This window comes from Tachyglossus aculeatus, chromosome 10, assembly GCF_015852505.1.
Source record: "Tachyglossus aculeatus isolate mTacAcu1 chromosome 10, mTacAcu1.pri, whole genome shotgun sequence".
NCBI classification, from domain to species: Eukaryota; Metazoa; Chordata; class Mammalia; order Monotremata; family Tachyglossidae; genus Tachyglossus; species Tachyglossus aculeatus.
This window is the reverse complement of record NC_052075.1, coordinates 17,947,930-17,969,524: the sequence shown is the minus strand read 5'-3', so window position 1 is coordinate 17,969,524 and position 21,595 is coordinate 17,947,930. Positions and strand designations below refer to the sequence as shown.

Sequence of the window (21,595 nt, the reverse complement as noted above, 5' to 3'; positions counted from 1 at the left end):
GACCACGACCGAAGGAATGTAGCTATTTGAACTAGAATTTGCAAAAAAACAGACGGGCTCGCTTTGGTTCACCGCTACAGACCGGTATGTGGTCGCTGATTCAGCCTGGTCCAGTGATTCAGATGGCTACCTGGAACATCTCTATGGCATTGATTCATTCTGGTACACGGAGAACCGTGTGAATCCCCAATAGCCGGCATGGTGGCGCAGATGGGAACACAGGCACCATCTAGGATGCTGGCAATTTTGTATGCTGCTTCACACTGGAATGCGAGTCCTGACTAGAACGCCGATACAGCCTGGTACAAGCTGACCCAGGCCAATGGATGGACAGTCTGATGCAGTGATACGATCAAGAGCTGTGATATAGTCCAGTATAATAATGCCGCCTGATCAACGAATATGGTCCAGTACTTTGATTCAGGTAGCAGTGTAGCCTAGCGGAAAGAGCACCGGCCTGGGTGTCAGAAGGATATGGGTTCTAATCCTGGCTCTGCCACTTGTCTGCTGTGCGACCTTGGGCAACACTTCTCTGGGCCTCAGTTGCTTCATCTGTAACATGGGGATTAAGACTGTGAGCCCCACGTGGGGAAGGGACTGTGCCCAATGCAATTATCTTGTATCTACGCCAGGGCTTAGAGCAGTGCCTGGCACATAGTAAGCACTTAACAAATACAACAATTATTATTTTTTCATTCTTAATAAGGCATGCTAACACAGCCTGGATACCCGGCAGAGTCTAGATTCCTGATGCTGTCAGGTTCCCTGATGAAATCTGCTACCTTGACTCAATCCATATCACTGACATAGTCTGCTATAGGGATACAGGCTGGCTGTTTATACAGACACAATCGGGTGAGGAGGAGGAGGAATGATAATTATTAAGCATTCACTGTGTTCAAAACCCTGCGATTAGCACCAGAAAAGAATATAAGGGTAATGATTAGATAGGATCCTTATCCCTCAAGAGGCTCACAGCCTAAGAACAGGATCCGATAAAGGATAGACATTTTAACGCATGCAAACCCAAATGCTGTTGCATTTTCAGTTTGAATGTTTCACTTGAAACCAAGTTTCCTATTGAATTTTTCACTTCCTTTTTTTGTCCCAAGACCTCTAAACATAGGAAATTGCTGATCCCCAAGCCTCACTAGCAGTTTTCAAAACCCCTTTCCCTTTAGCTCCACTTTTTGTAGACTGTAACCTCATTATAGGCAGGGAACTTGGCTGCTCATTCTGTTGTATTGTACTCTCTCAAGTGCTTAATACAGTGCTCTGCACATAGTAAGCACTCAATAAATATGATTGATTGTTTGATTCAGCCCCAATCTGATGGTTGGCTCACCATTTCTATTTACATACACATACACACACAAAAAAAATATCACACTGGGCTGGGGTTTCTTTTCAGAATCAGTGGGTACTTCATGTGGGCACTAGTGATGCCTGCCAAGTGAGATAATCCATTCTAACTGACCCAGCAAGACACAGAGCTCTTCCCTTAGGGAAGAGTTAGGGGCTGGATTCTGGAATTCCTCCCCACCCCACTCCCACTATAGAAAACCTTATCAGAGGCCCCATGGTTTTATATTTGTCCCTCCCCAATGTTAATGAAGGATTTAAGCAGTGCTGAGTTAGCTATACAAACTGTGTGTGTGCATGCAAGTGCAAAAGACTGATGTGTGTGTGTGCATGCTAGTGCTCTGGTGATGTGTCAACATATGTGCAGTGATTTGCCCAAAGGATAGGTGTGCAGTAAAGTGCATTGTTGATATGTGAACAGGTGTGCATAGATGTGTATCGGTGATATGTGTACGTATGTCTTCTTCTTCATCCAGATTCCAACAGCTCCAGTTAGGTGCGCTTAGATTTCACTAGTAGGAATCCCAAATGAATGAGGTCAAACTTGCTCATTTCCTCGCTTACGCCTTCACGGGATTCCTGGGCTGTCCGAACCCTGGCCGCTTTCTTCCCGGCAGAGGGAGGGAAAGGCCTGGGGTCCCTCCCTGCCGAAGGCGATAAACCCCCTCGACATTAGCCTCGGCCTGTCTTGCCCCACTGGCACCAGGGCTCCAGGACAAACCCTTGGTCATACTCTGTCCATGGCAGTGAGTTTACCTGTCATCCAGGGTAGGCCAGCAGAAGGATAGGTGGGCCCAGCACTCCCAGATGACAGCTGTAAATCAAGCAGACTTTAGTCAGTCAGAGACCTTGCTCACAGACAGTACCCTGCCTGCACTGGATCAGTTGGGAAGCCTCCATGCAATGTGATGGTCGAAAGAAGCGGTGTCCGGTGCCCAGGTTTGTGGAGGGCTGATGCCTCGGTGCCTTGGTACTTTGGTGCCTTGGTGATGTGTCAACATATGTGCAGTGATTTGCCCAAGGAATAGCTGGGCAGTTGTGTGTCTTTGAGCCTCAGTGCCTAGGGGCCCTGATGCAGATCCGGGACTGTTCGTGTGCCGTGTCTAGGCAGGTCTGGCCATTACAACCAATATCTTTGCTGGTGCATGGGACCAGATTGATCATTATGCCCCAAAAGTGTCCGGTGAGCTTTCAGATGAAGTATAAAGTCCAGCCATCATTTGCTACGTTACAGCATCGTAACTGTCCATTCAGCCCAGCGAGGCCGTCCTGCTCTCCTCCACCAAGGTCCCAGCTGAACTTAAAGCTAGTCACACCTGGGGACTGGGGGTCCCCAAGAGAGAATGGCAGGGGTGCTTTCCCCTGCTTCTCTTATCCTCATTTATTGCCCCCCACACCCTACCCCCGCATGGTGGGTTGGCTGGGGTGGGCTGGAGTTGGGTAGATCCTGTTTCCTGCACATCCCCTCGTCTGCTCATGCCTGCAAGCCCTTGGCTCTCCTGGGGCCCCCAGTTCTTGCACCCTGAGTCCGAAGAGTGACCAGATAATCTGATTTAAAATGGCAATCCTGAAATTTTGGACTCTGATCTACCTGGACCTTGAGGTTCATCAGGAAATGTTCTTGTCCCCCCCCTGCGAAAAAGGGAAGGGAAGGGGTCATCTGAGGAGTTTGCTAATCTCAACCCACTGGAAGGTCCCATGGAGAGAGGTGGAAATCAATCAATCAATCAATCGTATTTATTGAGTGCTTACTGTGTGCAGAGCACTGTACTAAGCGCTTGGGAAGTACAAGTTGGCAACATATAGAGACAGTCCCTACCCAACAGTGGGCTCACAGTCTAGAAGGGGGAGACAGAGAACAAAACCAAACATATTAACAAAATAAAATAAATAGAATAGATATGTACAAGTAAAATAAATAAATAGAGTAATAAATATGTACAAACATATATACATATATACAGGTGCTGTGGGGAAGGGAAGGAGATAAGACGGGGGGATGGAGAGGGGGACGAGGGGGAGAGGAAGAAGCAGCAGAGAAGTGGCGGAGCCAGGATTAAAGAGCACAGGCCTGTGAGTCAGAGGACCTGGGTTCTAATCCCAGCTCTGACTTACCTGCTGTATGATCTTTGGCAAGTCAGTTAACTTCTCGGTGCCTCAGTTTCCTGAACTGTAAAATTTGGATTGAATGCAAATTCTCCCTCCTACTTGGGCTGTGAGCCCCAGGTGAGTCAGCCCTGTATCCAACCAGATTGACTTATACCTATCCAGAGCTTAGTTCAGTGGTTGGCGTATAGAAATGCTTAACAAATGCTGCAATTATGATGATGGTGACGATAATGATGATGACAATAATGGATGGGGAGAAGGGAAAGATAATAATAATAATAATAATAATAATAATAATGGCATTTGTTAAGCACTTACTATGTGCAAAGCACTGCTGTAAGCACTGGGGGGTTACAAGGTGATCAGGTTGACCTACGTGGGGCTCACAGTCATCATCCCCATTTTACAGATGAGGTAACTGAGGCTCTGAGAAGTTAAGTGACTTGCCCAAGGTCACATAGCAGACATGTGGTGGAGTCAGGATTTGAACCCATGACCTCTGACTCCAAAGTCCATGCTGTTTCCACTAAGCCATGCTGCTTCTCTTAAAAATATTTTATGGTATTTGTGAAGCTCTTACTATGTGCCAAGCATTATTCTAGGCGCTGGGGTAGATACAAGGTAATCAAACTGACCCACATGGGGCAGTCTTCATCCCCATTTTCCAGGTGAGGTAACTGAGGGCACAGAGAAGTTAAGTGACTTGCCCAAAGTCACCCAGCAGACAAGTGGCGGAGCAGGGATTAGAACCCACATCCTCCAACTCCCAAGCCCGGGCTCTTGTCACTAAGCCACGCTGGCAGGAGGCATGAATCCTGAAACCTCGGCATCAGGGTCACCTTACCTGCCTGAATCCACAATTACAGGAAGCAGAGTTGCCTAGTGGAAAAAGTACAGGCCTAAGAGTCAGAGGCCCTAAATTCTAATCCTGGCGCTGCCATTTATCTGCTCTGCAACTTTGGAAAAGTTACTTAACTTCTGTGTCTCAGTTCCCTCATCTACAAAATGGGGGTTCAATATCTGTTCTCCCTCCTACTTAAGACTGCGAACCCCTGGTGGGACCTGAGTATCTGGTATCTAACCCAGTGCCTACTACAGTGCTTGGTATACAGTAAGTACTTATCATCAATCGTATTTATTGAGCACTTACTGTGTGCAGAGCACTGTACTAAGCGCTTGGGAAGTACAAGTTGGCAACGGCAGGCTCACAGTCTAGAAGGGGGAGACAGACAACAGAACAAAACATATTAACAAAATAAAATAAGTAGAATAAATATGTACAAGTAAAATAGAGTAATAAATATGTACAAACATATACAGGTGCTGTGGGGAGGGGAAGGAGGTAAGGCGGGGAGGATGGGGAGGGGAAGGAGGGGGAGAGGAAGGGTGGGCTCAGTCTGGGAAGGCCTCCTGGAGGAGGTGAGCTCTCAGTAGGGCATCGTCATCATCATTACAGGACCCAAGGCTCAGAAGCTTCTGCTACCACTCCAGTTGAGCAGCAGGAGATCCAGGGCAGGTTAGGGGAGGGGACTTATATGTATATGTATATGCATGTATATTATATATATGTTGCCAACTTGTACTTCCCAAGTGCTTAGTACAGTGCTCTGCACACAGTAAGTGCTCAATAAATATGATTGAATGAATGAGTGAAAGACCAGCTGAGCCCAGAGAGGCCCCTGAATGAGCAGAGCAGTGTGTTTTCGAGTTGTATAAAAGCAGAAGGCAGAGAGAAGTGGCATAGCCTAGTGGATAATGCATGGACCCAGGTGTCAGAAGGACCTGGTTTCTAATCCCCGCTATGCCACTTGTCTGCTGTGTGACCTTGGGCAAGTCACTTAACTTCTCTGGGCCTCAGTTACCTCATCTGTAAAATGGGGATGAAGACTGTGAGTTTATGTGGGATAGGGACTGTGTCCACACTGCTTGGCTTGCCTGTACCTCAGCACTTAGTACAATGCCTGGTGCACAGTAAGCACTTAACAAATATGAGAGAGAGAGAGAGAGAGAGAGAGAGAAAGAGAGAGGGTGGGGGATTTCCGCTGTTCACACTGGCTCAAAGTCAGGCAAGGCCTTTGGGGAAGTTGATCTGGACTGAAACTTCTTTTGGAAAGCTTTCTTCTAAACCATGAGAAAAGGTTGAATTTGAGAGGCCTGGTTTGTTAGGAAGCACTGACCTGGCCTATGTTGGCCCCAGCCCTTTCTGGAGCAGATCTGAGATTGTAATCCAGGTATACAGGGTTTGTGGGTCTGGAGCTGCTACTTGCCACCAACCAGGGCGGGACCAGGTCCCGATGGAGGACTAGGCCAATTGTTCGATTTAGAAAGGTCAGTGTGCAAATGGCTAGGGATTGCGGAGAGGAAAGTGGACACAGCTTCGTGGGCCCGGGCACAGGTAGGTGTTAAGGAGTGTGAGGAACCGTAGTGCGAAGGCCTCACTTTAAAGCTACTTTGATGAGACTAGTCAGTAATTCTAGTCAGGACTAGGAGACTAGTCAGGAATTTGTCTAGTCAGGAATTTGGGTCAGGACAACTTGACTAGTCAGGAATTCTGCCTGAAAGACCTGTCAGAAATTATAGTCAAACTAGAAAGCTAGTCAGAAATTTTTCCTAGAAGATTGATCATGAGTTCTGCCTGAAATACTAGTCAGGAATTCATCTAGTCAGGAATTTGAGTCAGGACAACTACAGTGCTAAGAGCTTAGTACAGTGCTAAGCACTTAGTCCAGTGCTCTGCACACAGTAAGCGCTCAATAAATACGATTGAATGAATGAATGAATGACAAGGCGGGAATTCTGTCTGAAAGACCTGTCAGAAATTATAGTCAAACTAGAAAGCTAGTCAGAAATTTTTCCTAGAAGATTAATCATGAGTTCTGCCTGGAATACTAGTCCGGAATTCATCTAGTCAGGAATTTGAGTCAGGGCAACTTGACAAGGCAGGAATTCTGCCTGAAAGACCTGTCAGAAATTATAGTCAAACTAGGAAGCTAGTCAGAAATGTTTCCTAGAAGATTAATCAGGAGTTCTGCCTGGAATACTAGTCAGGAATTGTAGTCAAAACCAGGAGATGTCAGGAATTCTGGTCAGAATAATAATAATAATAGTAATGATAATAATGGCATTTGTTAAGTGCTTACTATGTGCCGGGCACTGTACTAAGCACAGTGATAAAACAAGCAAATTGAGTTGGACACAGTTCCTGTCCCACTTTGAGGTCCCAGCATTAACCCCCATTTTACAGATGAGATAACTGAGGCCCAGAGAAGGTCACACAGCAGACAAGTGGCAGAGCCGGGATTAGAACCTAGGTCCATCTGACTTCCAGGCTCATGTTCTATCCGCTAGGCCTCGCTGCTTCTCCAGAACCAGGAAGCTAGTTGGGAATTCTAGTCAGAGGTAGGAAACTTGTCAGGAATTCTGTCTCAAAGTCTGGTCCTGAATTTCAGTCAGAATCAGGAGACTAGTCAGGAATTCTGCCTGGGAGATAACCCCCTCGATGAGGTATCCCAGGGGGCACTAACTGGGAATGGCGGCCCAGGCAACAGCTCTCGGCCTTGGTCCGTGTCTTCCAGGGAACAGCTCGGCCTTGGCAGTTTGCCAGTAGCCCTGCCCGGAAAGCCCACATCCCCCTGTGAGGCCTCACCAATCGGCCCTACTCCTCATAGCCCTAAAGCCCAAATAGAGGGACGGAGAGCTGGTTTAGGGGCTTGAGTTGTTCTATTTTGCTCGGGGGTCAATCAATCAATCAGTCAATCTTATTTATTGAGCACTTACTGTGCGCAGAGCACTGTACTAAGTGCTTGGGAAGTACAAGTCAGCAACACATAGAGACAGTCCCTACCCAACAGCGGGCTCACAGTCTAGAAGGGGGAGACGGAGAACAGAACCAAACATACTAACAAAATAAAATAAATAGAATAGATATGTACAAGTAAGATAAATAGAGTAATAAATATGTACAAACATATATACATATATACAGGTGATATACATATATACAGAAGCAGCATGGCTTAACGGAAAGAGCACGGGCTTTGGAGTCGGAGGTCATGGGTTCAAATCCCGACTCCGCCCACTGTCAGCTGTGTGACTTTCACACAGTTTCACAGTCTCACAGTTTCACAGTCTTAATACCCATTTTATAGATGAGGTAACTGTTTCACAGTCTCACAGTTTCACAGTCTTAATACCCATTTTATAGATGAGGTAACTGAGGCCCAGAGAGGTGAAGTGGTTTGCTGAAGGTCACACAGCAGACAAGTGGTGGAGCCAGGATATGAACTCAATTCAAGGCCCTACACACCAAAAGTCACTTAACTTCTCTGTGCCTCAGTTCCCTCATCTGTAAAATGGGGATGAAGACCGTGAGCCCCCCGTGGGACAATCTGATCACCTTGTAACCTCCCCGGTGTCCCGAGGGTCCAGCAGAGTTTCACTACAGTCACTTTCCAAACACTTCCTGCTGTCTCCTGCTAGCCCAAGGGCCTCTCTCTGACAACCGCAGGCCCACCTGGTGTTGCTCCCGGCTTCCGGTCTCCGGGAGAAGCCGTCGCAGGCGATGCCCGGTTTGGTTCAGCAGTGACCAACGGCCGTTCTGTTCTTTTCTGTTCTGTTCCTCCCCAGGGGCCTCCGAGGTGTGGATGAGTGGGACAGCATGACCGCAGAGGATTCCGCCACGATGATGAACACCGAGTCTTCCGGCATGGCGGCGGCGGCGGCGGCGGGCAAAGTGCCCGAGGGGGTGGCCGGGGCCCCGAACGAGGCGGCCCTGCTGGCCCTCATGGAGCGCACGGGCTACAGCATGCTTCAGGAGAACGGCCAGCGCAAATACGGGGGCCCGCCCCCCGGCTGGGAGGGGCTGCACCCGCCCCGCGGCTGCGAGGTCTTCGTGGGCAAGATCCCCCGGGACGTGTACGAGGACGAGCTGGTTCCCGTGTTCGAGTCCGTCGGGCGCATCTACGAGATGCGCCTCATGATGGACTTCGACGGCAAGAACCGCGGCTACGCCTTTGTCACGTACACGCACAAGCACGAAGCCAAGCGGGCCGTGCGGGAGCTGAACAACTACGAGGTGCGGCCGGGCCGCCTGCTGGGCGTGTGCTGCAGCGTGGACAACTGCAGGCTCTTCATCGGGGGCATCCCCAAGATGAAGAAGCGGGAAGAGATCCTGGAGGAGATCTCCAAGGTGACCGAGGGCGTGCTGGACGTCATCGTCTACGCCAGCGCGGCGGACAAGATGAAGAACCGCGGCTTCGCCTTCGTGGAGTACGAGAGCCACCGGGCGGCCGCCATGGCCCGCCGGAAGCTGATGCCCGGCCGGATCCAGCTGTGGGGCCACCAGATCGCCGTGGACTGGGCCGAGCCGGAGATCGACGTGGACGAGGACGTCATGGAGACCGTCAAGATCCTGTACGTGCGGAACCTGATGATCGAGACGACGGAGGAGGCCATCAAGAAGAGCTTCGGCCAGTTCAACCCCGGCTGCGTGGAGCGCGTCAAGAAGATCCGCGACTACGCCTTCGTGCACTTCGTCAGCCGGGAGGACGCCGTCCGGGCCATGAACAGCCTCAACGGCACCGAGCTGGAGGGCTCCTGCCTGGAGGTCACGCTGGCCAAGCCGGTTGACAAGGAGCAGTATACTCGCTACCAGAAGGCAGCCAAAGGGGGTGCCGCCTCTGAGGTGACCACTCAGCAGCCCAACTATGTTTACCCGTGTGACCCCTACACCCTGGCATACTACGGCTACCCCTACAGTGCCCTTGTTGGGCCCAACCGAGATTACTTTGTCAAAGGTCAGTTTGCCCGTGTCCCCTTCCCGTCTCCCCGCGGGACTGGACTTCTGTCTGTCCCTAGCTCTGGGGTGTGGTGCGCAACCTGGTCAAGAGAAGCAGCGGGGCCTCGTGGAAAGACCAAGGGCCTGGCAGACAGAGGACTGGGTTCTAATTCCAGCTCTGCCACTTCATTCATTCATTCAATCGTATTTATTGAGCGCTTACTGTGTGCAGAGCACTGTACTAAGCGCTTGGGAAGTACAAGTCGGCAACATATAGAGACGGTCCCTACCCAACAACAGGCTCACGGTCTAGAACGGGGAGAGAGACAACAAAACAGAACATGTGGACAGGTGTCAAGTTGTCAGAACAAATAGAATTAAAGCTAAATGCTTGTCATTTAACTTCTCTGTGCCTCAGTTATCTCATCTGCAAAATGGGGATTAAGACTGTGAGCCCTCTCATCGTCGGGGGTATCTATTACTAGTATAATAAAGTAATAATAATAACTGTTGCATTTGTTAAGGACTTATTATGTGCCAGGCACTCTTCTAAGCGCTGGGGAGGGTACAAGGTGATCAGGTTGCCCCACGGGGGGCTCACAGTCTTAATCCTCATTTTACAGCAGAGGTAACTGAGTCACAGAGAAATTAAGTGACTTGCCTATAGGTCACACAGTGGCAGAGTGAGGATTAGAACCCAGGTCCTTTTGATTCCCAGGCTCTTGCTGTAAACACTAGGCCACACTGCTACCGTGTCCAGAGCACTGTAGTAAATGCTTGGGAGAGTACAATATTGTGAGTCAGAAGCTGTGTCCAGCCTGATTATCTTGTATCTACCCCAGCACTTAGTACAGTGCCTGGAACATAAAAGGGTTTAAAAAAAAATCAATCAATGTTATTTATTGAGTGCTTTCTTTGTGACAAGCACTATAGGAAGTATTCGGAAGGGTACGATGCAATAGAGTTAGTAAATGTGATCCCTGCCCTCAAGGTGCTTACAGTCTAGCAGTGGAGGAAGATCCTACATTCATTCATTCAATCGTATTTATTTAGCGCTTACTGTGTGCAGAGCACTGTACTAAGTGCTTGGGAAGTACGAGTTGGCCACATCACATGGGTCCACCTCTTCCCTCTGCCCCCTGAAGCCTCCTGCATCAAACAGGCCACACTCTCTCCACGTTCAAAGCCCCCATGAAAGCCCACCTCCTCCCACAGGCCTTCCCCAATTGATTTCCAATAAATATCATTGCTATTATTACTTTGGGCAAGGGCAGTATTTATCCCTCAGAGTGTTGGCTCCTTGTGTGCGGGGAATATGCTACTTCGTTATTCTGTATTTCCCAAGCACCTAGAGTGGGCAGTCAATAAATGTTGTTAGTGCTATTACTACTACTACTGCTGCTGTTACTGCTACTTGTGTGGGCTAATGGAAAGAACTCATAACTGGGAATCGCAAGACATGGGTTCTAATCCAAGTTCCATCACTGGTCCGCAAGTCACTTAACTTCTATGCCTCTGTTTCCTCTTCTGAAAAATGGGGAAAAACATACCTGCTCTCTCTCATTCTTAGAGAGCTTGTGCCATGTAGGTCAGAGGCTTGTCCGATACGGCTCTTTTGTATGGATCTCAGCAGTTACCACAGTGCTTGTCATATAGAATGAAAGCCATTATTACCCCCACCCAGGCCATGGTCACCCTGGGGGCCTGGGGCTCCCATTTTGGGGAAGGGAGAAAGGAACATGAACACGAATCCTCCTCCCCCCGCCTAAGCCCCAGAATAGTAATAATGATGGCATTTGTTAAGTGCTTACTATGTTCTAAGCGCGGAGGGTTGACTTGTCCCGGGAATTGTCGGCATGGAGCCATTCAGGGTCTGCTGTGGTTCAGGAGGAGGGGGCGGTGGGGATGAGCAGGGGGGAGATCCGTTCTGCTGCCACTCACCCCTTTTGTGTTGTCGTTCCTAGCAGGCAGCGTGCGGGGCCGAGGTCGAGGAGCGGCCGGCAGCAGAGCCCCGGGCCCCAGGGGCTCCTACCTGGGGGGCTACTCAGCTGGACGTGGCATCTACAGCCGCTACCACGAGGGGAAGGGAAAGCAGCAGGATAAAGGCTACGAGCTGGTCCCCAGTTTGGAATTGTCCGCCGTCAACCCCGTGGCCATCAAACCTGGGACAGGTCAGTATCGGAAGACCAGGTGCCGATGGGGTGGCTCAGTCGATCAACTGATCAGTGGTATTTATTAAATAATAATTAATGGTACTTATGGTATTTGTTAAGAGCTTATTACGTGCCAGGAACTGTAATAAGCACTGGGGTGGATACAAGCAAACAGTGTCGTACACAGCCCCTGTCCCACAAGGGGCTCAGAGTTTGAATCCCCATTTTATAAATGAAGAAACTGAGGTTCAGAGAGAGAAGTGAAGACACAAGGTCAACCAGCAGACAAGTGGCGGAACTGGGATTAGAACCCAGACCTGACTCTAATACATCATCCTGCTTCTTCTTGAGCGCTAACTGCGTGCAAGAGCAGTGCATTAAGTGCTTGGGAGAGTACAATACAATAGACTTGGTATGCACGGTCCCTGCCTTCAAGGAGCCTACGGTCTAGTGAGGTAGACCGACATTTAAATAAATTACCGACCAGGTGAGCGGTAGAGGATAAGGATATGTGCATAAGTGCTGTGGGGCTGGAGATGAGGTGAATATTAAAGTACACAGAGGCCACAGAAGGTGGCGTGGGGCTAAGGGGGCAGGTGTGAGATTAGTCAGGGAAGTCTTCCTGGGTCCCTGCCCTTCCTGGGACCTCGAGGGCAGACTTGGCTCTCAGCCTGGTGCCCCAGATCCTTCATCTACCACCCCAACCCCAGGGCCTGGCCCAGAGAATGGAGCCAGACTGTGGTGGATGGGCATTCTGATTTCAGTGGGACAGTCCGCCCACTTTAGGTCTCTTGGGAAATGCTTATGTACCCAAAATCTAAAGGTTGCCAGGACACCAGTCCTTTAAAAAAATAAAATGGGCAGCTGAGATGTAAGAATGACAGAGGGATGGAAAAAATCCCTCACATCAGAACCAACTCCCTCCCTGCATTAGGTGGGCACAAGCAGGGAGAAGCAACATGGCCCAGTGGAAAGCTCAGGTCTGGAGGTCAGGACCTGAGTTCTAATCGCTGCTCTGCCGCTTAACTGCCATGTGACCTTAGGCTAGTCATCTAACTTCTCTGTGCCTCAGCTACCTCATCTGTAAAATGGGGATTAAGACTATGAGTCCCATGTGGGAAAGGGGTGGTGTTCAACCTGATTAGCTTGTATCTATCCCACATCGTAAGCGCTTAATGAACACAATTTAAGAAAAGAAATGGGGGAATCGTTATCCTGCCGCTGAGCCCCATGGGTCCAGGTATAAGACAGGGCCACCACCATCTGTCTCTACCTCTCCCACTGTCACCTTCTGCCTCGACTGCCACCACTCACTTCCTGTGCTGCCACCATCACCTAAGCCTAAGTAGCACTGGCCACAGCTCTACCAAATCATCCCGAGCCTGTAATAACTTTCGCAGCAGTTTGGAAGACAGAAGAAGTTGTCATGGCAGTGAGGCACATACCCTGTCCCTCCTCCCTTTCTTTCTTCTCCCCCTTTCCTCTCTCTCTCTCTCTCTCTCTCTCTGTCCCTCTCCATTCTCTATTCCTCTCTCGCTTCAACCTTCTGAGATCCTACTCAAAAGTGTCCAGAATTCAGTTTCGTGTTTGAGCAGGCCACCAGCCTCATTCCCGCAATAAGCTGGTCTTTCCTGTAATAGTAGTAATAGTACTTACTGAGTGCTTACAGTATGTAGAATACTGTTTTAAGCTCTGAGAGAGATACACAAGTGAGAATTAGACTCCATCCCTAACCCTCAAGGGGCTCCTAATCTAAGTAGAGGACCTACCCTCAGGGTCCTTGGAGATGAGAAGCAGCATAGCGTAGTGAATAGAGCATGGGCCGGGGAATGAGAAGGTCATGGGTTCTAATCCTGACTCCACAGCTTGCCTGATGTGTGACCTTGGGCTAGTCACTTTACTTCTCTGTGCCTCAGTTCCCTCCTGTAAAGTAGGGATTGAGACTGTGGTAGCCCCACTTGGGACAGGGACTGTGTCCAACCCTATTTGCTTGTATCCACCCCAGTGCTTAGAACAGTGCCTGGCATATAGTAAGTGCTTAACAAGTAGCATTATTATTATTACTATAATTATATGTTTAAAAAAAGGCAGAATTAAATAACAATAGTACTTGTTAAGTGCTTACTATATGCCAAGCACTGTTCTGAGTGCTGGTATACAAACAAGCCAGTCGGATTGGACACAGACCCTGTCCCACCTGGGGTTTACAGTCTAATTAAGAGGGATTAGGATTGAATTCCCATTTTACAAATGAAGTAACAAACACCGAGGAATTTGCCCGAGGTCACTCAACATACACATGGCAGAGCCAAGATTAAAACCCAGGTCCTCTGATTCCCAAACCCTAATGAGAGTCCGGGAACAATGGGTCATGGTCTGCTATGAGGCTGGATGGGGGAGCAGGGACAGACAGGAAGGAATGAAAGTGTCTTATGGAGGGGGTGAGGCCAGGCTCGGGCTGAGGTACAGCCATAGATGGGGTGGGGATTGGGTTAGGCCAGGGTGCGAGCGGACTGCAGGTACAAGATGCCTGGTTTTGAGGCTGAAAGGGGACTAGGTCCCCTCAGCCTTGTCCAAGACTCTCTCCATCTAGATTGTAAGCTAAGTGTGGGCAGGGAATGTGTCTGTTTATTGTTATATTGTATTCTCTCAAGCTCTTACTACAATGCTCTACGCACAGTAAGTACTCAGTAAATACGATTGAATGACTGACAGTAGAGATGGCCGGAGACAAGATCCATATCCACCCTGTGAAGCAGCATTACCTAATGGAAAGAGCGCGGGCCTGGAAGTGAGAGGATTTGGATTCTAATCCTGACTCTGCCACATGTCTGCTGTGTGATCTTGGACAGGTCTCTTCACTTCTGCAGCGTGGCTTAGTGGATAGAGCACGGGCTTTAATTCTATTTGTTCTGATGACTTGACACCTGTCCACATGTTTTGTTTTGTTGTCTGTCTCCCCCTTCTAGACTGTGAGCCCATTGTTGGGTAGGGACCGTCTCTATTTGTTGCCAACTTGTACTTCCCAAGCGCTTAGTACAGTGCTCTGCACACAGTAAGCACTCAATAAATGATTGAACGAATCGTATTCCCTTCAAAGCCCTACTTCCCTTCAAAGCCCTACTGAGAGCTCACCTCCTCCAGGAGGCCTTCTAGACTGAGCCCCCTCCTTCCTCTCCCCCACCTTACCTCCTTCCCCTCCCCACAGCACCTGTATATATGTATGTTTGTACATATTTATTACTGTATTTAATTTACTTGTACATATTCAATTTATTTTATTTTGTTAATATGTTTTGTTTTGTTGTCTGTCTCCCCCTTCTGGACTGTGAGCCCACTGTTGGGTAGGGACTGTCTCTATATGTTGCCAACTTGTACTTTCCAAGCGCTTAGTACAATGCTCTGCACACAGTAAGTGCTCAATAAATACGATTGAATGAATGAATGAAAGGTCATGGGTTCTAGTCCCGGCTGTACCATATGTCTGCTGTGTGAACTTGGGCAAGTCACTTCTCTGGGCCTCAGTTACCTCATCTGTAAAAAGAGGGTTAAGAATGTGAGCCCCCGTGGGACAACCTGATCACCTTGTAACCTCCCCAGTGCTTAGAACAGTGCAATACATATAGTAAGCACTTAATAAATGCCATCATCATCATCATCATGTCTGCTGTGTGAACTTGGACAAGTCACTTCTCAGGGCCTCAGTTACCTCATCTGTAAAATGGGGATTAAGAGTGTGAGCCCCATGAAGGACAAGGGAATGTATTCCACCTGGTTAACTTGTATCAACTGCAGCATTTAGAACAGTGCTTGGCACATAGTAAGTGCTTAACAAGCACCATAATTATTATTATTATTCTGCTCCTCACTTACCTCATCTGTAAAATGGGAAATAAGACTGTGAGGCCTATGTATGAGATCTGACAACGTTGCATCTACCCCGATGCTTAGAAAAGTGCTCGGCACATCGTAAGCATGTAACAAATACCGTGGCTGTACCCTACCCTCGCACACGTAGAGAAAGTCTGCGTGCCTCTACCAACTGTACTGACCCTATTTTCCGTTGCCGCACCTATCTCTCTAGTGGCCATTCCTGCCATCGGGGCCCAGTACTCCATGTTCCAGCCGGCCCCAGCTCCCAAGATGCTGGAGGACGGCAAAATCCACACCATGGAGCACATGCTCAACCCCATTACCGTGCAGCCCGATGCTGCTGTCGCCGCCGCTGCTGCCGTCCTTCCGGCCGTCTCCACACCTCCCCCGTTCCAGGTGGGTTTTGCGCCGGTTTACTTATGAAGGGTCTCAATCAATCAATCAATCAGTCGACGGTAAGCTCGTTGTGGGCAGTGAATGTGTCATATTGTTATGCTGTACTCTTCCCAAGAGCTTAGTATAGTGCTCTGCACACCATAAGTGCTCAGTGACTGGCATTTAATGAACATTTACTGTGGGACATTACAGTGCGATAGCATGGGTAGACACCATCCCTGCCCCCAAAGATTCTCCTTTCTTGGGTCCAAATCTACCAACTTCCCACACCGGGCTGGGCCTGGGGGCAGGACACAGAGGACTCTGGGCACACACGTCTGTGGACGTTGCAACAGGAACAGAAAGGTAAAACGCGAATGCCAGAAAGCTCTGGAAAGATGAGGTAGATTGGGGTGAATATGGAAGGCAAGCACCACCCAGCATTCAGGACTTTCTAAATATTGCTTAGATTAATATTGCTTGACAGCCGAAATCATAATGTAGAACTTCCTTACTGTGGGTTTGTGGATCAGAGCAGCGGAGATTCGTGGGCCAGAGAGAGTGGGAAGCAGGAACCAAAGAGAAAACAGTGAAGAATAAGGGGAACAGTGAACAAATATCCTTTGTGACAGGGAGAGAAGGGGGTGATTCCTAGGTGGCTAGTGGATAAACTGCAGATTTTCCCAAATTCCATATTCTCTCTCAGTCCTACCTAGGACTTTACCAGAATAGCCCAAACTGTTGGCTGACCTCTCCTTCCTGCCACATGGAAGCATGAATGAGCGGAGAAGTGACCCACAGTTTGGATAATCTTTTAAATTATCATTATTATTAATATATAGAGTGCTTACACTGTATCAAGCACTAGAGTAGATATCAGCTAATCAGTTGGTGCTGTCACAGGGTTCACAGTCTAAAAGGGAGGGAGATTAGGTATTTTAACCCCATTGTACAGAGGAGGAACCGAAGCACAGAAAGATTAAGTGACTTACCCAAGGTCGCGTAGCTGGAACTAGAATCTGTAGCTCCAACTTCCAGTCACGCGCTCTTTCCATTAGTCCATATTGCCTCGCTATATTGCTGAGGTCAAATCCCCAGTCCCGTAAGCCGTACCCACATACGTACCACGCATGTTTTCTCCTGCCTCGCCTCCTGGTGACTGTCAATCTGCAGGAGGAGGAGGAGGACAATGTGCTCCGGGAGGTAGACCAGCTCCCAGTATCCCAGTAGTCCTACCTCTGTTGTAGTTGCCCACCCACATGGTTCTCTCTGACCCAGACTGACTTGAGAGGGGAGAGGAGAGTTTCTCTCTAGGGCAGCCGTAGCAGCAAACTGACCCCACACTGATCCCCCCCCAGCTCCACCCCTGAGCCATGCTGTTCCCACCACAGATTCACTGCTCCCTGGCAACATGCAGGTCGTTGGAGATATTTGCTTGGACCAGGAGGGTCCGGTCCCAGCCCGGGGATGAGGCAAGTAGAAAGGACAGAGGTGGCAGGGCAATAAGGAGCACCGATGATGGTTATTCCCCAGGCCAGCTGAGTGCTGGATAGAAGGAAGGCAAACTGATCCCTAGAGAAGCAGCGTGTCTGAGTGGAAAGAGCGCAGGCTTTGGAGTCAGAGGTCATGGGTTCAAATCCCGGCTCCGCCAATTGTCAGTTATGTGACTTTGGGCAAGGCACTTAACTTCTCTGGACCTCAGTTCCCTCATCTGTAAAATGGGGATTAAGACTGTGAGCCCCTCGTGGGACAACTTGATCACCTTGTAACCTCCCCAGCGCTTAGAACAGTAATAATAATAATAACAGCATTTATTAAGCACCAACTATGTGAAAAGCACTGTTCTAAGCGCTGGGATGGTTACAAGGTGATCAGGTTAAAGCGCTTAATAAATGCCATTATTATTATTATCCCTCACATACATATACAGCCACACACTCACATGTACCCATGCTCAAACCCAATCATCATCATCATCAATCGTATTTATTGAGCGCTTACTATGTGAAGAGCACTGTACTAAGTGCTTGGGAAGTACAAATTGGCAACATATAGAGACAGTCCCTACCCAACAGTGGGCTCACAGTCTAAAAGGTCCAATCATTCTCATATCCTCCTGCTCTTTCAGACTGTTGTCACACTCACTCATTTCCAAACCCACCCACTCCGGGCTGGATTGGATCTGGACTGGGCTGAGCTGGGACTGGTCTGGACTGGGGCTGGGGCTGCGTCAGTCCATCAATCAATCACATTTTTTGAACACTTACTGTTTGCAGAGCACTGTACTAAACACTTGGAAGAGTACAATATAACAGACACTTCACTGACCCTGAGCTTACTGTCTAGAGGGGGAGACAAGACGCCACTATAAATAAATTAAATCACAGAGATGTACATTAGTGCCGTAGGGCTGGGAAGGGGGATGAATAAAGGGAGCAAGTCAAGGCGATGCAGAAGGGAGTGGGAGAAAAGGAAAGGAGGGATTCCTCAGGGAGGGGAGGAGATGGGCCTTCAATAAGGCTTTGAAGCGGGGAGAGTAACTGTCTGTCGGATATGAGGAAGGAGGGCATTCTAGGCCAGAGGCAGGATGTGGGCAAGAGGTTGGCGGGGAGATAGATGAGATCGAGCTTCAGTGAGAAGGTATTAGAGGACCGAAGCGTGCAGACTGGGTTGTAGTAGGAGAGTAGCAAGGTGAGGAAGGAGGGGGTGAGATGATTGAGTGCTTTAAAACCGAGGGCAAGACCGAGTGGGAATTGGACGATGCTAGGGCTGGAGTGGGGCTGGGCCGGGGCCGGGATGTCTTCACCAACCTTCCTTCTGTTCCTCAGGGCCGTCCGATCACCCCGGTGTACACCATGGCCCCAAACGTCCAGAGAATTCCTACTGCTGGCATCTACGGGGCCAGTTACGTCCCATTCGCCGCCCCGGCCGCTGCCACGGCCACAATAGCCACCCTGCAGAAAAACGCGGCAGCGGTGTATGGGGGTTACGCCGGCTACATGTCGCAGGCGTTTCCCGCGGCGACCATCCAGGTGCCCATCCACGACGTGTACCAGACATACTAATGCCCGGCCCCCGCTGGAACCGAGCCCCGAAGGAACTTTTACTATTTATGAAGAACAACTCTACTGCAACAGCCCTCTTGGAACTTAGTGAATATAGAAACCCCTGAGCGTGGAGAATGTTAGCAGATGATCTCTTGAAATATTTTATACATATGAAGTTTTCACTCATTTTTTTTAGAGTCTTTGAAAAGTGGCAGGCCTGTATTCACGCAATTCTAAGAGACTTACATGGGTTTTACTCTACCACCTCTAGAAATCGGGATGCAGTAGCAGGTTGTATAGGTTTTCTAGCAATTATATTTTCAATATATTTGTGGTATGAAGGTTATTTTCTTAACTTCTGCACTCCAGAGATTTCTATTTTGCAGTGCCTTTAAAACTACATCAACTTTCTATTAGAAAGCACGACTGAGCAGATAGGGAAAGTTCAAACGATATATTTTGATATCTGTTCAGTGGTTTTTGTTTTGTTTTGTTTTAAACCACTAATTGTGCTTTGAAAAGCCCTCAAGTCCTTTTTTTTAAAGAGTCCTGCCGCAAACTGCAGTGTAGGCAGACTGGCATTGTCCTGGTTTGACAGTGATCAGGAAAGAAGTGAAACATCCAAATGATTTTATTACTTGGGAGTGAGAACACTAATAGTTCTCTTATTCCCCATTCAAGGATTATGCTGCTCTGCCCTCTCTCATCCCGGCTCTGCCCCCCAGCTACCCCCCACGATCGTCCGTAACCACCTCTTTGCTCCTACGAGCATCACCTCTCTATCCCCTCCCTTACCCTTCCCATTCCTGCTCTCTGCCCTGCCTCAACTTCCCCCTCTCTTCCCCCCATGACTATCCCCGACCCACATCTTCCCCCTTCTCCTACCCTGGACTTTCCCCTCTTCAAACTGGCCCTGGCACCACCTTGGCTCTTCTGGTATCATGTAAGTTACTTTAAATAACAGAGGAGTTGTTGGCTTTAGGATCACCACCGATTTGATGATGCTTTCTATAGCGTCTCGTGGGGTTAGAGTGTAAATCCGATCCAGCCTGGACCAAATAACTGGTTTAGAGTTCCCCCAGGAGAGACGAACCTCCCTCCCCAAGACCTCCTTACTGAACCAACTTGGGCGTGGAAGTCGTAGTGGGACCGTAGTTGATGCGTCCGATGACAAAAGCGGCCTCGTCAACCTCCCGACTTCCTCGTGGCTTCGGGCAATATCCCCTCAGCAGTTACAGGGTTGGAGCTTCGGAAATACCCTCCGAGCGTAGACTGCAGCCTGCCTTCCGGGAAGACTTTAGAAGTCCTGTTTGTAAATATCTTTGAATACACCGTTTTTTAAGGCATTCTGTGTTAAAAGTACAAGGTATGTGGTTTGCCACAAAGTGAAATCATTGAATTTGGACGTGGTTCAGCAGGTTTGCTTTCTTAGGAGGGAAATAGGATTGCAGTGTTCTGTGGCCTGTTTCAAGGCCTGTTTAGAGTAGTGAAATGTACGATTCTCACCCACTGGACCAACTCAGGCCAAGCAATCTGTGTAGACAGTGAGGTGCACCCTAGGGATTGAGCTGGCAACTTCGGGTCCCGTCGGGATTTAACCAGATCCCGGGTTTCTTCCCCAAACTGGGGGCTGAAGGGAATGTCTGTGTGCGGATGTGGACTGAGAGCAGGGTCGAGTCCTTAGCAAATATTTTAGATTTTGTTGAAAGATTATAAATTAAGAGATTTACTTACCCAAATTCTTACCTTCTCACCTTTTATAAGGGAGGGTTTTTTATATAGTAAGCAATATTTATTTAACTGTTCTTTAAGATAATTAAGAGCCTCTGAGGCCTTTAAACATACCTTGTCCACCACCCCAAGAACCTTCGGTGGCCTCGAGAAGTTGTGCAATGTTCCTGGAAAAGCCCAGGGAGACGCATCCCCGGTGAGTCGGTGCTTAATTTCCAGAGGGGGCCGAGCCCTGGTACTCGCGTTCGGGCCTCGGACGTCTGGGGTGTTGGCTATGGGGACGAGGGGGTGGCCATTTTTCCCCGTCAAGGACCGCTGGAGCCGTTAAGCGGCGGCCTGTCCAACCTTAGGACCCGGGGGCTGGACCTTTCCCAGGGTGACCCTGGGAGGAGCCGCTGCCGCTGGACAGGATGCTCCCGGCCCTTTTTGTATCGTACGTACGTGGGCGTAGCATCTGTGAGGCCAGGATCCCGCCCTGGCCGATTGCCAAACTACCTTAACCTAGCACTGGGGAAGGGGAAACCCCCCACCCCCCGCACCCTCCTCTTTTCCCTCCCCTGGGGCCAGGGCCTCCCTGCCCTCCTGCCCTGTTGTTTCAGAACCATTTCATGTACACTACTGAGGTAAGTTATAACTGGAAATGTGAACGCTTTATTTTTTTAGGTTAAGAACAAACTGTACACACACACACGAGAAAGACTCTTTTGTGTGCCCTGTTTTCAAACGCTGATACTCTAGCTCTTCTCTTTTCTCTAGTTTGGTTCTGTCTCTGCGGAAAGCTTTAAAATGGATTTAGGTCTTCCTCTTAGCGAGTAGGAAATAAAGCATTGTCCAAAAAACCGCTCTCTCTCTGTCCTGTGCATCATTTCCTTCTCAAGGGGGCAGCTGCCAGAACCCCCTCCTACCCATTTGTGTGGGGGTGGGGTTGAGGTTGGAGTTGGTCTGGTCTACAATCTATCAGTATATTGATTGAGCGCTTATTGGGGGCAGAGCACTGTTCTAATCACTTGGAAGAGTTATTACAGTAGAGTTGGTTGATACAATCCCTGCCCTGTCCCATACAACCCAATCCTTCCAGTCCACTATCCTGATGTCAATCTCCTCTCTCTACTTCAATCTTGTCTATCATGCCAACCCTGACCCACGTCCTCCCTCCGGCCTGGACCTCC

The 21,595-nt window shown here is 49.0% G+C and overlaps 1 protein-coding gene across 5 annotated transcripts in view; it reads left to right on the top strand.

The window, feature by feature from the left end:
- The window catches only part of RBM47 (RNA binding motif protein 47), a 156,080-nt gene extending 134,813 nt beyond the window's left edge, over positions 1-21,267 (top strand). For 4 of the 5 annotated variants that reach the window (XM_038752388.1, XM_038752390.1, XM_038752389.1 and 1 more), the window contains 4 exons: positions 8,098-9,266; positions 11,212-11,418; positions 15,485-15,669; positions 18,477-21,267. In XM_038752388.1, coding sequence (XP_038608316.1) covers positions 8,129-9,266; positions 11,212-11,418; positions 15,485-15,669; positions 18,477-18,713 — 1,767 coding nt within the window. In that variant the 5' untranslated portion in view covers positions 8,098-8,128 and the 3' untranslated portion in view covers positions 18,714-21,267. The remainder of the gene's footprint in view (positions 1-8,097; positions 9,267-11,211; positions 11,419-15,484; positions 15,670-18,476) is intronic. The other variant, XM_038752392.1, reaches the window with a different exon arrangement.
- The last annotated feature ends 328 nt before the right edge of the window (positions 21,268-21,595 follow it).